At 52.5% G+C, this 15,411-nt stretch overlaps 5 protein-coding genes across 5 annotated transcripts; 4 read left to right on the forward strand and 1 right to left on the reverse strand.

The window, feature by feature from the left end:
* Positions 1-132: 132 nt before the first annotated feature.
* On the forward strand, positions 133-6,052 carry M438DRAFT_306369 (uncharacterized protein). The gene is made up of 3 exons (XM_029902263.1): positions 133-634; positions 691-5,167; positions 5,219-6,052. The coding sequence occupies exons 1-3, from the start codon at positions 258-260 to the stop codon at positions 5,765-5,767; spliced, it is 5,403 nt and encodes a 1,800-aa protein (XP_029755626.1). The 5' UTR covers positions 133-257; the 3' UTR covers positions 5,768-6,052.
* A 93-nt stretch (positions 6,053-6,145) lies between these two features.
* Positions 6,146-8,146, reverse strand: M438DRAFT_349753 (putative aminotransferase). Its single transcript, XM_029906468.1, has 2 exons — positions 7,428-8,146; positions 6,146-7,376 (listed from the first exon to the last, which is right to left on the reverse strand). Exons 1-2 carry the CDS (start codon positions 7,890-7,892, stop codon positions 6,486-6,488), a joined length of 1,356 nt encoding a protein of 451 aa, XP_029755627.1. The 5' UTR covers positions 7,893-8,146; the 3' UTR covers positions 6,146-6,485.
* Positions 8,147-8,285: 139 nt separating this feature from the next.
* On the forward strand, positions 8,286-10,208 carry M438DRAFT_349754 (uncharacterized protein). Its single transcript, XM_029906469.1, has 4 exons — positions 8,286-8,412; positions 8,465-8,499; positions 8,545-8,779; positions 8,840-10,208. Exons 1-4 carry the CDS (start codon positions 8,324-8,326, stop codon positions 10,173-10,175), a joined length of 1,695 nt encoding a protein of 564 aa, XP_029755628.1. The 5' UTR covers positions 8,286-8,323; the 3' UTR covers positions 10,176-10,208.
* A 376-nt stretch (positions 10,209-10,584) lies between these two features.
* M438DRAFT_349757 (mitochondrial carrier) lies at positions 10,585-12,261 on the forward strand. Its single transcript, XM_029906470.1, has 4 exons — positions 10,585-10,770; positions 10,866-11,285; positions 11,340-11,598; positions 11,657-12,261. Exons 1-4 carry the CDS (start codon positions 10,589-10,591, stop codon positions 11,780-11,782), a joined length of 987 nt encoding a protein of 328 aa, XP_029755629.1. The 5' UTR covers positions 10,585-10,588; the 3' UTR covers positions 11,783-12,261.
* Positions 12,262-12,620: 359 nt separating this feature from the next.
* On the forward strand, positions 12,621-15,215 carry M438DRAFT_349758 (uncharacterized protein). Its single transcript, XM_029906471.1, has 3 exons — positions 12,621-13,487; positions 13,544-13,969; positions 14,039-15,215. Exons 1-3 carry the CDS (start codon positions 12,791-12,793, stop codon positions 14,983-14,985), a joined length of 2,070 nt encoding a protein of 689 aa, XP_029755630.1. The 5' UTR covers positions 12,621-12,790; the 3' UTR covers positions 14,986-15,215.
* The last annotated feature ends 196 nt before the right edge of the window (positions 15,216-15,411 follow it).

Genomic DNA, 15,411 nt, shown 5'->3' on the forward strand with positions numbered 1-15,411 from the left:
CAAGCGGATGGCGGATGGCGTATGGCGGAGGGCTGACTGAGCGATTCACCGCCTTCGGCGTACCTGCCGTTCTACATGCCAAGAGCAGCGAGTTTTTGGCAGAAGCTGGAACTTTTTGTGGGCGTTAGCAGAGTGATGGAAGGCGCATTGCAAGAAATCAACTTTGTCGCCGCTACCTTCAGTCAAGCCGATTGTTTTCAACAGTGCAAGTGTTCGGTCTGAGACAGTTGGGCCACAAGGCGACACCGAACGGCACCATGGCCACAGCTTTGCAACAGCAGTTGGCGCAAATCGCTAAAAAGTCGACCGACCAACTCGATCTCAAGGCGCAGCGGGCACAGCACAGCAAGTCACTGCTGTTCGACCCACGAGTCGCCGCCAACCAGACGTTCGAAACCATCTATCAGATATGCGCCGAGGCCTTCCAGGAACTATGCATGCTGGACGCCCGCTTTGCGCCCTTTGCCGCCAACCTGTTCAGCGAGCAGTCAAAGTCCGAGGAGCGCATCAACCTGACCAAGAAGGAGAATGAGGATTTGGACCAGATCATCGAGAGCTTCTTGGGTCTTGTTGGCTCCAGACTACTGCTGCGACCGGGTCTCAAGGCGGTAGAGTGGCTCGTCCGTCGTTTCCGGTATGTGTCGCCCGTGGGTCCCCGTGCAGCCTCGGTGCATGCTAACATGGCCACAGTGTGCACGAATACAACACCGAATCTCTCGTGTTGACCTTCCTGCCCTACCACGCGAACCCGCTCTTCCCGACCATGCTGTCCATCCTGCCCAAGACTCTGCCTCCGACTTTGAAGTTCTTGCAACCATACATCCCTAGCCTCTCGAGCCCGCCCAGTCAAGCTCTGATCTACGCCGCTATAAACAACCCTTCGTTCTTCACAGCCTTCAACACTTATGTCATCCGTGCCTCTAACCTGGCCCATCATTCTACCATGCTCTTGCAATTCTGGGCCGGCATCATGACTCCCACCATCAACGGCATGCTCGACGCCGCCATGTCGGGTCGTGCTGATGTCCGCAGCCAACGCCAGGAGGACCTGTTGTTGCGCGTCGTCCCCGTGCTTCAGCAGACACTGCGCATCAAGAATGTGCCTGAGCTCTACCTGGGCTCGTGCATGATCATTTGCATCCTTGTCTCCAAGACGCAGCTCGATGACAGAGTGTTGGACAGCCTCATGGACGCCGTTTCTCGTAGCTGGACCCCACAGACCCTAGAACAGGGCATAGCTTCCCTAGCAATCATTGCCGAAGAACGTCAATCCCTGAAACTGACGCGTTCCGTCACAAAAGCCCTTCTCAACCTCTCCGGCCTGCAAGAGCGTATCTTGGACCTTCAGACACGACAACACACTGGAAGACTTCTCACTGGCCTTGCAGTTACTTCGCTCGATGAAGCTCCGGCTGCTGTGGCCTTCGATTTGATCGAGAACGCCGTTACTTCGCACATCCTCACTCTGCCGCAGAAAGCTGCCATCGTTCGAGTCTTGTTCTCTGCAGTTTCCGAACTGCAAGTCTTGTCAGAGTCCGCCGCTTCTCAAGAGCATCTTGCTCGCATCTTCTCTGCCCTGTGTCAATCGCCGTCTACCTTGCCACTGGTGCAAGCAGAAGCTGCTCGCCTTGACTTAAGCCTTGAGTCCATTGAGGTTCAATTACAGATCGCCCTTGCCCCGAGCCAAACCTTGGCTCTTCCTTCGGCCGATGCTGATACCGAAATGACGGATGGCTTCGTTGCTACTCAGGCTGACCAGCTAGAACAGGCATTCTCTGCCTTGCCCGAGACTTTGCCTAAGGATTATTCTTTCGTTGCAAACGCTGATGTTTCTCCTTTCGATGCCTTTGCCCGTACATTCTTGATCCTGCTCCAGCAGAACAAGGATTTGGACCTTCTTCTCAGCAAGCCAGCCCTTAATGGTGCAGCTGCATTATCTTCGCCAACATACTTGTCGTTCTTGGCAAGACTCTGGACCGGAGTCTATCCCATTGTTGCACGTGTCTCTGCCCTTCGCTCCGCTACTGCATTTCTCAACTCGCACTCCTCCGAAACTATCGATATGCAGGCATTGATGCCCTTTGCCATGGTCGCCCTGGCCGATGCATCAGAGGCTGTGCGCAAGGCAGCTGCTGACCTCCTCATTATTGTCGCCGCTCTATATCATCCTGATCCATCAAAGTCAAAGGTGACCGAGTCCATCAAGTTGTGGACCGCTCAAAGCATCTACGGAGCAGCCTCCAAGAAGTCGTCTTTGACTGGGCCCAATGCTTACAAGGTTCTGTCCGATGCAATTGTACCTAACCTGGAGGAGTGCGTTCTTGACCCCAGCCAGATCGCGCGAGTACTTGTCAGCAGCCTCAATGGTCCGACTCAAACTCAGCCTGGTCATCCATCTAGCACGTCTGTTGAATTGAAGTCGGCCTTGAGAATCTCTTTCGCTTCTTGGCTTTGCGAGCACGCTGCTTCGGTTTCCTTGATCACCGTCAAGGCCCAGCTCCTGTCCTTCTTGAGTCCTGTTGGCAAGGCTGCTTCTTCTGGCAGAGTGCAGACACTCATTCCCTCCCTCCAGGCTTGGGTTCAGTCTGACTTGCAGACTCGGTCCACTCTATGCATTTCTGCTCATACAGATGTAGCGAGCATTGACAAGGCTTATATCGATTGCTTGACCAGTCGAACTTCTGAGGAGCTGACTTGCCTGAGAACTCTTGCAAACGGAGAACTCGGTCAAAGTGCAAACCTGTCAACACTGGCGATTCAGCGATTCAGAGCTTTGTGGTCATCCATGAAGCCAATCGCGCAGAGTTCTGCTTCCACCTTCCTTCTCGATCTTGCACTCGACGACAAGCCTGACGACCTGTCTGAAGCCAGACAATCGGATGCTACCGACCTCCTTCGTCAGGTTCCCATGTCCACTGAGGTCTTGTCATCGATGTTAGAATCTGTTCCCAGCATTGCTCAGATGGAAGACAAGCCTCCGGCCACCAAGCGCAGGAGAACAAGCAGATCCGAATTGGCAAAGTCTCAAAGCATCAATGTCTCGGACTTGCACAGTGTTATTCGTAGGCTGACTCTCGTGCTTGAGCTGATCGAAGGATCTCACCCTGAAAGACACCCAGAACTGCTCAAGAGTCTCTTCCACGTACTGAGCGAGCTTCAGCATTACAGGACTCAACTCGGCTCGAATCTGGTCTATCTGCAGCAGTTGGTAATTGGTTGCCTGTTTTCAATCGTCGACTCGCTCAAGCAGAACCCCAATCTTAAGGTCGACCGTTCCGTTTTGAGGGCAGACCTCATCGTCGAGTGTGTTAGGACTAGTACTAATGCTCAGATCCACAACGCTGCTCTGCTCCTCATCTCAAGTCTAGCAAGCTGGGCTCCTGACTTGGTGTTGCACAGTGTGATGCCGATTTTCACATTCATGAGTAACACTCTGCTCCGACAAAGCGACGACTACTCGGCTCATGTGATTGATCAGACTGTCTCTCGAGTAGTTCCTCCTCTTGTCGCCTCCCTTCGCAAGAAGAATCAGGACCTTGTAACAGGTGCCGCTGAGCTCTTGCTCAGCTTTACTGCTGCGTTTGAGCACATTCCCCTCCACCGCCGTCTGCGTCTGTTCAGCCATCTTGTTAATGCTCTTGGTCCTCAGGACTTCTTACCTGCCATCACCGCCATGCTCTTCGACAAGTACCCAACGGACAAACGTGTTCCGACCTTCTCCGCAGAGCTTATGGGTTCCTTCTCTCCTGAAGTTCAACTCATTGCTGCATCCCAATATATTGATTTAGTCACCAATGCTCTTCAGCCCAAGTCTAACGTATCCGAAGCAATTTTTGGATTCAACGATAAGACGTCGGACCAGGTTGAGCAATCTGTGGCACACCTTTTGCGTTCTCTTGGACTACTCCTACAGCAGCGTTCTCTCCATGTTCAGATTCTCAAGGCTCTCGACAAGGATAGCAGCGCTCATGGTGGTCTCCAATCGGCCGCTGCTGACATTCTCCAGAAGATCATGCAGTTCTCTTCTTCGAGCTTCATTCAAGACAAGTCAGAGCTACAGTCTGCCTCGAACGAAGTATTGACAGCAGCCCTGAGCCTTCTGCCGACACCTTATTTCATCCGCACGGCCGAGGAACTCTTGCAACGACCCGAACAAGGTCTTCGACTTATGGTCCTGCGCTCACTTGAGCAGCGTGGTCGCGAAGCTAAGCTCGCAGATACCTCGGCGGCGAGCGCAATGCTCTCTGTCTTGCCAAGTGTGACAAGAGTCATCAGCCAGAAGGGCCATATGGAGCTGGTGCACAGTGCTATCTCATGTATCGATGTTATCTCAGAGAAGTTCGGCAAGAAGGACACCGACAGGATCATGTCTGCCGCTCGCGTGGTGGCCTCTGAGCACGCATTTGGCAGCAACAATGATGAACTTCGCATCATCTCCCTGCTTTGCCTTGCCACTATGGTCGAAGTCCTAAGGGACGACCTTGTGGACATTCTGCCTCAGATTCTCAGCACCTCGTATGATTACTTCGAGTATGCCACCAAGGTTGATTCCAGCAATGCTCGCTTGCACAACGCCGTCTACTCGTTCTTGACAAACGTAATTGAGTACATTTCCTGGATGTTCTCCGCCGAAACTCTGGACAAAGCTTTGTTGCTTACACAGCAATCTGCCTGCAGCGGAGCCGAGGAGATCAGAAAGTCAGACAGCCGTGTACAGTTCACTAGTCTGCTTTCTAAGCAACTCGATGCCAGAACCATTTTGACAGCATTAGAGCGCACCTTCGACAACGCTGTCGTCCTTGGTTACCAGGCTTGCCAGGAGGTTCTTATTACCGTCCACACAGTCATCAAGACACACCCTAAATCGGCATTGATCAAGAATGCCTCGGTTTTGTTCGCAATACTCAACAAGTCATTTGATCTTCGTCGTCTGCTCTCACAACAACCTGCATCGCCTGACAGTGAGCAGCTTGCCGCAATGGAAGCACAAAGGGACAGCTTGTCTTTGGACGCTATCATGAGATTGAATGATACAGTCTTCAGACCTTTCTTCACTCGCCTCGTGTCTTGGGCAGGCGAGGGCTTGCCCAAGAAGGATCAATCTGGCCGTATTCTTCGTCTTATTAGTGTGTATGGGTTCTTGGGCAAATTCTTTGGAACACTAAAGGTGAGTGTCTTTTGCAAATCCTTGATTTGCCAGTGCTAACGCAATGTTTAGTCTATCGTGACAGGTTACTCCGGTTATCTGCTTGAGCAGGCTGCTTCTATTCTCCAGAGTGTAAAGCCGGTGGGAGAGAACGAGCAGCTTCTGTTGAAGGTTTTGCTCCAGACACTCGGTGCAAGTTTCAGCAACGATCAAGACGACTTCTGGCAAGCTCCAGCGCATTTCGAGGCCATCATGCAGCCTCTGTTGGATCAAGTGACCTTCGCTAATGAGCCTGAGGTCAGAGACTCGCTCGATATCATATCTGCCGTTACGGGGCTGGCAGGCGCCGCAGCATCTCCGGAGCATCACAAGACACTCAACTCGGCTATCCTCAAGCTCATGAGAGACGATAACGAATTGACCAGGTTGGCAGCCGTCAAGTGTGAACAATCATTGACCGAAAAGCTCGGTGAAGACTGGCTCGCTCTCCTGCCCGAGATGCTACCATTCATCAGCGAGCTGCAAGAGGATGACGACGAGGATGTTGAAAGAGAAACGACTGCCTGGATTCGCCAGATCGAAGGCATTCTTGGCGAGAGTCTAGAGGGAATGTTACAGTAGAGGGTGATAAGAGGGTGGTTAAAAGTCTCAAAAGGCATGGCGATGGCGTTTCATTGTGACAGGATCTATAGGTGTTTTGTATATTTCAGCTCGCATTCAAGATTACGTTTTGAACTCTATGCAATCAGAAGGTGACGACCGGCAGGGTTACCCTTGTCCATATCCCGACGAAGAGACTAGTTTGGTATTGTCACAAACGCATCTGCCACTCCTCTATTAGAGCTAGAGACACTTATTTGGCGATCTCTACACCGCCTTCCGGCCGATGGCTTTCTTGATGTCGCCGTAGATTGCAAATTGACCGGCGATAATGGTACCGACCATAACGAGACGACTTCGGTATTAAGAGTATACAGTTATCTTGCTCTCGGTGAACAACATACTTTGGATCGCTATTTGCTCTGCATTCTGACGACCAGGTAAAGAAAGCACAGTAGAAGCTAGAATTTGTTTCTAATCCACTGCCCTCCCCGTGTGCTAAATTCTGTCACTTCTAGCTATCTCCCACGGCCATGCCCGGGGTTATTTAGTCTGTAGAAATGCACAATATTTTCAAGATCTCTCTAGTCGTCCGCAGAGAGGCGCTGAGTTTCACACTCTCAGTGGAGGGCTGCACTGATTTTAAAAACATTGTGCATTTCTACAGGGTGCGCGTGACAAAGTTTAGCACACGGGGAGGGCAGGATCCCATGCTGAGCTGGACTCCCAGAACCCGACCTCAGAATGGTTTCTCGTCCTTGTCGTCTTGTTTTCGAATCGCTATCGGACCCTCGCCTCTTAAACAACTCTCTAGAACTCCACTGATTCTCTTGACCCCCTCAACCATCAGATCCTTATCGACCCAGCTGAAGGTTAACCTGATGGAGTGGTCAAACTTAACACTGCTGTCTCCAGGAATCTCGAAAATGCTCCCAGGAGCAACGATGACTCGAGCTTCGCTTTGACACCTCTCTGCAAAGCTATCTGCATTGATCGAATTAGGCAAAGTCAACCATAAGAAGTAGCCTCCCACGACATTGCGTCTTGACTGCGGCAATTTGACTCCGAGGGGGCACAGGTACCTCTCGATTGCCGACATCAGCGTCTTGTAACGTGCAGCATATGCTGGTTGCAATATCTCGAAAATGTGGGTAGACAGGGTACCTTCCTTCACCAAGATGTTCATGTAAGTAGACGTAAGCTGAGAGGGTGCTCCACCACTACAGGAAGTGCCAGCTTGAGATACGCCGTATGCAAATTTAGCAGATCCCTCAGACCAGCCAACACGAATGCCTGGTCCACAGATCTTGCTGAAACTTCCGCTGCTTGTTGCGTTGCCAAAGCCATCGGCTCCACTGCGCTCCGCTCCTCCGTCTAGAAAGCGGTCAATGTCAACAATACGGGGCCATAGAGCCTTAGTAATGCCAGTTGGGATGTTGGAGTCTGAAGGCCATTGCAGAAAATCGTAGACATCGTCCGAGACGACCAAGGCGTCGAACTCTCGAGCCAGCTTTACTAGCTCAATCCTGCGCTCCAAGGGCATACTTCGGGAAGATGGGTTCGAAAATGTCGGTACGCAGTAGATTACATGGCGGTAGTATTTTGAGTATGGCCTTGAGGGCTTGGATAACTGGATTCCGATCAACAGAGAGCCATTGTACATAACGTTCAGCTAACGAACCTGTTGTTCAGGAGTACGCCTCTCGCTTTCCTCTAATACCTTTCGTAGGGCACACATATCCATACCATCGTCGTCTTCTGGAACTGCTTTCATCTTTCCTGCAAAACCATTGTCCTCGAAGATTCGGAAGGCCAACATATATGCAGGCGCAGCGAATAGCACATCTCTGGTGTATGCAGGATCCGTAAAGACTTGTAGAAGACATCCTAGGTTCTGAGAGGCACCGCCCGTGATTGTAATCCTCTCTTTACTAATGGGTTTCTCGGGTCGGTAGAAAGACGTCAACCAAAGCCCAAGGGTTTCTCTCAGTGGACAATATCCCTCATCGGGACCATATAGCATGCCAGGGAATGCGATTGACGGGTCAGCCAATGCTTTTTGAGCCGCTCTGCTCAGATGTTCTGTAGGGAGCAGTGTCGTACTTGGCCATCCGCGAACCAGATTGATGAATTCTGCTGCTGCCATTCTCCTGGTATGTGTCGATTGACCCCTGTTGTACAGAAAGATGATGCGAACTTGTCTTGAGCAGGGCAAACGACTGAGGCTGATGATGATGCGTATACCTCCGACTTGGGTGTAGTGGGCGTCGGAAACCACACTCCAATGTCAAATCTAGGACGTGGTCCTGCAATCTGGTGTTGATTCGGTGTCAACCTGTAAGATCAAATTGCCGATAGATGTAAGCACATATGGAGGAAAATAGAGCAGGCTTGATGATGTGCGAGATTGTTAGGCAAAGAGGTGAGTGAGGTAGAGGGGCGTCTTTACCAGGTCCCCCACATCATCGGGATCTTCGGCTGGGCCCTTGTCGTGCATGACATTGATGGACTCGGTCACTCGGAGATTCATCTTCCCACGTAACAAACAACGAGTAGCTCTTTCTTAGCTGGGCGGTCATGGTAGCCCGGGACAGCTCAAAGAGCCCGGAAGTGGCATTGCCACGTATAGCTGCGCTCTTTCTTGTAGTCTTCGACCGCAAGGTAGGGTGCGTGATGAGCTCCAGCTCGAGAAACGTTCCACTGACGGCCATGGCTTAGGTACACGATAGCATGGAAACGCGAAATCACCGGCCGTGAGTTTCTCAACCTCTCGACACTTTCTTGACTGACAGGTCTAGTCAAGCTTGACGGCGTCGTCGAGTACAAGTCGCTTCCCTCTGGCCTTCACAACTGCGACGAGGATCTTGTCTACTTTGTGCACGAACAGTATGCCGGCATCAGCGCCTTCGCAAACCGGCCTGCCGACGAGTCTGAGAGAAATGCACATTTCGCTGCAGTCGGTGTCCTCGTAAAACCGTCCGGGCGCCTTGGCCGTAGCTGGTTACATGCCCAGCGACTCCGCCATCTGGTCGAGTATGCATCTCACCATCTGCAAGCCGTCTATATCCATGTACCAGGCTGATCGAGTCACAGCAACATCGTTGATGACACAAATAACACCGACGTCTTGCAAGAGTATTGGGAACAGAACCGAATAGCCGTCGAAGATGAACGAGACGTCGGAGATGGCGAACCATCGACAGACCACCATCCATCGAACCAGCGCAAACAACGTGCACTGTCTGATGCTGCAGGTCTACATTCCCGAAATCCAACCCTGTCTCATCACCACCCAGCCATGTCCTTAGCACAACACCTTGACACATTTGGACCTCTTATATTCCCGTTGCAAAGAGCCGCGCTCCTCAAGAAGAGGATATTGGTCATGTCTCCTGCACCTGTCCACACAGCTTGCAATCTTGTCTACAACCTATCTGTTCTGTCAAACATCCCGCCTTCGGTAGCCGACACGTTACAAGACAGGGGTGCCTTGTACCCTCTCAGGCCCCTTTTCAACATTGGCATCCATGATATCGACTATCTGTCACAACTGGCCAGCGACGCCAAGCCACAGAATTCATGGATTGCATGTACCACAGACGACATACTGGAGACCAAGTCAAAGCTATACGATGTTCTCGTGGAGCTACCATCGCGGGATGCTGTCGTGACTGGAGTCAAGCAGTGGCCTCACATTCGTACCTCCACTGGCGAAGACATCAAGGCAACCCAGCGTGACCTGAGACGCTACTACGCACTCAAGCGGGAGCTCAACAGAGTGCAGCATGCACGTCGAGCCCTTCAGAACGAACGAGAAGACGAAGAAGCCATCGAAGACGATGACACTGAGAATGAAAACGCGCCATTGGTTCCATCGAGACCGGATCAAAGGAGTGACCAGGATCAGTATGTTCAGCTCGAAGGAGAAGCAAAGCTGGCAGAGCCATCTTCATGGGCATCCATTGCCTACACAAGTTTTCTCTGGTGGGCCTCTGCTGGAGAGAAAGATGCCCTACTTGACGACGAAGCATGTCAAGATGCAAGATTGCTGGACGATCTGCCTCTCCCTGCTCCAAGCAGGCAAAGCTTGCGAAGCGGCAGGAAGCGGTCTTTTGGCCAAGAGGACTCGGACGGCGATGATGAGAGACTGCAGTCTGTGGCAGTGACTCTTGTTGCATATGCACATCGCCTCACTACATTGGTTATAAGCACGTTGGCGGATATTGTACAAGTCGCAGAGGCTGAGAGGCGCGACGGGGACGAGAGCACAATCACCATCCACAGTGAAGATCTGAGAAGGATGGGATTGGATGAATGGAGTCAAAGTGACGGAGAATTTGTCAAGGCAATGGCAGCTCTATACTTTGGTCGTGATGGCGTTGAGACGGTCGGGCGGACGGTCGATCTATGCGGCTTGAAAATATGCTGAAGAGGCTTGCGAGGTGGGCTCGGCAATCTCGATTTCCGTCCATGGTTGCTGTCGGCTATGCTGTCCGCCGAGCGACTACCTTATGTAGTGTATAAAAGGCTCAACACCTCGTTTGAACGGTACCATTCATGTCCGAGTGAGAGAAGTATCATGATTGACGTGACCGAGTGAAGGTAAGCGGGTCAACTCGAGCAGCAGGTGGTTGGAAGACAGAGTGCTTCACGCTTGAGTGCAATGTTTGGGGACGTCATTTTCCAGAATTGGGCTTGGCCGAGTTGTTCCGAATGTAGGGTCGCAATGATTGGCCGAGCGTTGTGTTGAGGAGCGGGAGTTGATCTAAAAATCGGCTTGCTTGCACTTCTTCCTCCTACACTCCAGTCCATACCATCTCCACTCCCCTCATCCCTGGTCCAATGTCTGCCACCGGTACTGCCCCTCCCACCTCCACCGGCTCCACCAAGGTGGATGCCATCAAGGAGAACGTCAAGGCCGCCGCTCCCCAGAAGCTCAGCGGTCTTGCTCTGTACTCCAGATTCGCCTTTGCCGGTGCCGTCTGCTGCTCCGTCACCCACGGTGGTCTCACCCCCGTCGATGTGTAAGAGTCGTCCCGTCCGGCGCGCGCGTAGCCCTCTCGCGCGCGCGCCGACAAAGCATTGGCGACAAGCACCGCTGACTCGATTTTCTTCACAGCGTCAAGACCAGAATCCAGCTTGACCCCGTCACCTACAACCGCGGTCTCATTGGTGGTTTCCGCCAGGTCATCCAGAACGAGGGTGCTGGCGCTCTCCTGACCGGTGTCGGCCCTACCTTCGCTGGTTACTTCCTCCAGGGTGCCTTCAAGTTCGGTGGTTACGAGTTCTTCAAGCAGCAGGCCATCTCCATGGTCGGCTACGAGAACGCTGTCCAGAACCGCACCGCTGTCTACCTCGTCTCTTCCGCCTTTGCCGAATTCTTCGCCGACATTGCCCTCTGCCCTCTCGAGGCTACCCGTATTCGTCTCGTCTCTGAGCCCACCTTCGCTTCCGGTCTCGTCTCTGGTTTCTCCAAGATCGCCAAGACCGAGGGCCTTGGAGGTTTCTACTCAGGTTTCGGCCCCATGCTCTTCAAGCAGTAAGTCTTGTCACACCATCGTGTCGGGCGCGCAAATGCTGACCCCCAATCCAGGGTTCCCTACACCATGTCCAAGTTCGTCGTTTACGAGAAGGTTGCCGAGGCCATCTACAAGCGCGTCGACAAGGCCACTGCCTCTCCCGGTATGCAGACCACCATCAACCTTGGTTCCGGTCTCATCGCCGGTTTCGCTGCCGCCCTCGTTTCTCAGCCCGCCGACACCATGCTCTCCAAGATCAACAAGTCCAAGGGCGCACCCGGTGAGGGCACCACTTCCCGTCTGATCAAGATCGCCAAGGAGCTTGGTCTCCGCGTAAGTTCTCTTCCCTTGCTGGCTTTGTGTCAAGAATTGATGCTAACTGTAACTTTAGGGTTCGTACTCTGGTATCGGTGCCCGTTTGTTCATGGTCGGTACCATTACCGCTGGTCAATTTGCAATCTACGGCGACATCAAGAAAGCCATCGGCGCAGAGGGAGGTGTGGAAATCGCCAAATAAGTGTCTCTAGCTCTGATAGAGGAGTGGCAGATGCGTTTATGACAATACCAAAACAGGATACATGTTCGGGCAAAGGGGAGATGGGCATCACATATGGACACTTCCACCCTTTTGTCCATCTTCGGCCATTTATCACTCGTCGGGTTGAAGACATGGCTGGAACTAGTACTACCTTCGGATCCTACTACATAATCTTCGACTCGGTCTGTACTTTTAGGAGTCTTTCAGGGAATGCATTAGATTTTTTTTCTCGTTCACTTATGTTTCTGCGTTTTGGTTCTTTGTATGACTGGTACTCGAGCGAACTAACAGATCCGCTTCTGTGCTCGATCTAGACACCAACATCGCCAACAAGTGAACACGCAAGTGAAAGAGCCCTGGACTGATAGAACAACGTAGATGTAGGGGCACAGGAATTGCACCAGAACCGAGCTCTCAGCCTAGCAAAGGCTCCTTACAACATAGCAGTTAAAAGGCACAATGATTTTTGGTTTTTAATGTAGGTCCGAAGAGATCAAGGCCAAGGGGGAGTATCGCTTTCAGTGGACATATACCTGATTATCAAAAGAATCCTGCCTTATTTCAGAATTGTATGAACATCCATTGGAAGTAAAAAAACCGGTTATTTCGGTAGCTCTGTACGAAGAGCGGTACGCAGGGGACAAAACAAGCATTTGCAGAGATTGGCAAGCAGCAAGCAGGCAAAAGCGATAGGCAAAGCTGACGGGGTGGAAATTTGTTGGTAGAAAAGTGCGTCATAGGCGGACGCAACGGAGGTGGCTAGCGGGAGGACGTTTTAAAGGTACTTTGTCGTAGAATGCGCGGCTCTAGAACGAGGCTTGCCTGGGTGTTTTGACCCTTGATCCGGGCCCTTAGTAACCTAGTCCCTCGTCCTAGTTGCTCTCGAGAGATTCCCGCGGCAACAGGCACAGGTAGGAGCAAGACTCGGTCGCGACATCATCCTCAGCACCCTTTCACTTCTCTCTCGTACGAGTCCGCGATGCAAGCATGAACGGCACCAAGGCAGACGACTTTGGGCTTGGGCTTGGACAGGACGCCCTCGCCCTGCAGCCGATAGCGAGCGCGCCCAACCACATTAACAACAACAGGCGCATGTCGTCGCCATCGCCTCCTCCTCAACCCCAATCGCATTCCCAGCTGTCCACCCCCCGCAATGACAGGCGACGACCCACGCTGGAAGACCGCCGTCAACCGAGCATCCGACTGCGCCGCCTAGGATCCGCCAGCACCCTGAGCTCTCAACATACCACTGCGACGACGGATTTTGCCCAAAAGCCATCGGCAGACCCTTCCGGCAGGCGTCGTTCGTCGTCGGAGCCTCAGCGTCCACCATGGGTCGCCCCCAGCAGCAGCAACAACAACAGTCTGAGCGTTCCGAGAGGCGCTGCACGTCCTGCTTCGACGCACATGCCCCGCTTGGACGAAGAGACAGGACGCCCGTCCACGACGCTGCCCCCGGACGTCGACATTGAGCAACTGGCTGCCGCGGGAGACGCTGGAGATGCTGTTCGTCCGGGCCTTTGGAAGAGAGCCAGTGTGGCCGCTCTCCAGCCCTTCAGGCGCCAACAACAACAACAACAACACGGAGACGACGACCCGGAAGCCACGCCTCGCCGGAGACCCCGTCGAGGCACTTGGGCAAATGAGTACGATTCGGACTTGGTTGACATTCTCGATGTCGTCGGTTCGTCTTGCACAAGCTCCCTCTTCTGCGCCATCGTCAAGCTTACTTTTCCACAGACCCCGAGGTCGCTACCCTTGCAACTCTCACCAATGTCCAGAACTCTCTCTTCATTCCCGATCTGGGCTCGCTCCTGAACCGTCGTCCGACGTACAACCTCACCCGTGAGCCAACCTTCTTCCGCGACCATCCGCCGCCTGCCAAGGCCCCGTCTGTCAAGCCCCCGTCCGTCATGACCCAGCCTCGCATCGAGACTGATGCCGAAGATGTCGAGCAGCGCCCGGGCATGGACAGGACCTTCACCATTGCCTCGCATCTGAGTGATACCGAGGACCATTACGCCGTACTCCCGCATGGCCTCAGTCTCGAGGGCTGGAGTCTGGCCGAGAAGCAGGAACTGAATGATCACGTTAGACACATGTTGCATTCTCGCCGTGCTGCCTTCAAGCGAGGTATGAAGGGCTTTGGTCAATATGTTCGCCGCCGTAAGTTGCTGCTGTTGCTCTCATGTCCTGCAACCAACATCTTTCCTTGACTAACCTTTTCTTTTCCAGCCCTTGGTCTGTTTGTCACTGTATATGCAACCCTGGTCACCTTGTTCGGTCTCGCTTGGGTTCTCTTCTTGATTGGATGGATCAATGTCGGAGGTCGCCAATCGTACATCATCAACATTATCGACAACGTCCTGGTCGCTCTCTTCGCCATTGTTGGTGATGGCTTGGCTCCTTTCCGAGCTGTCGACACGTACCATATGATATACATTGCCCACTACCACCATTTGACATGGAATCTCCGCAAGAAGCGTAACCTGCCGAAGCTCAAGAACGAGAACGACCTTCCGGTCCAGCCCGGAATCGACGCTGACCTCGAGGCTGCTTCCACAGCTGAAGCCGCTTCCATCAACGAAACTTCTTCTGCTCTCAATGCCGATGCCAAGTCTACCAGATCCATGGACAAACGGGAATCGGAAGAAAGCATGCTCACAGAAGAACAACAAAGAAAACTAAAACACCACGAGGACAAGTTCTCGAAATCCCACACCTTTTACAAGCCTCACGAGACCGAAACCCACCACGCCTTCCCCTTACGACTTCTCGTCGCTGTCGTCGTCCTGCTCGACTGCCACTCGCTTCTCCAGATCGCTCTGGGCACCTGCACGTGGGCAATCTCCTACCACGTGCGCCCCTTTGCTCTCACGACCGTCATCCTGTGTTTTTCGCTGACATGCAACATCACTGGCGGCATCATCATCAGTATCGGCGATAGGATTACTCGCAAGAAGGATGTGGTGGAGCGCATGTTCAGGCAACAGCTCACCGAGCAAGCCATCCATAAAATGGAAAAGAGACGTCAAAAGGAGAGCGAACGCAATGAGGAACTGGACAATGTCGTATCGAACGAACCCCTGGATGGAACTGGATTGGAACCAGGGAGCAACACCATCCAGCCCAGTACGCTAGGCGTTGGAGTGGATGCGGCGGAACTGGCTCATAAATTGTAATCTGAGCACCTGCGTTGGCGTATATTATGGAGCGATACAGGGCTCTTAAATTGTACATGATTTTAATGTTTTATATTCTTCTTTTTGGGTGTGGGATTTTCTTTGGCCGCTTTTGAAGCTGGCAATTTTCACCAAGTCTTGCGTTTTTATGACTGGTCTATAGAATCCATGTCTCGTCTTACACTTCTACAATCCGATGCAGTAACTATCATTCTTATGCTCGATGCCCACTTCGGTCAGGTCAACTGCTCGTAACAAACTAGTGAGGTGGATGCGGCTTGCAGAAATGTACAGTGTTTGTTAAAACAGTCCAGCCTTCCGCAGAGTAACGCTGAACTTCACACTCTCAGTGACGGCTCACTCTAACCTAAAAATACTCGTCAGTCTCAATAGCATAGGTGTGATAAAGTCCAGCACGCACACGGG

The sequence above is a fragment of the Aureobasidium pullulans genome (genome assembly GCF_000721785.1).
Source record: "Aureobasidium pullulans EXF-150 unplaced genomic scaffold scaffold_33, whole genome shotgun sequence".
NCBI lineage: Eukaryota > Fungi > Ascomycota > Dothideomycetes > Dothideales > Saccotheciaceae > Aureobasidium > Aureobasidium pullulans.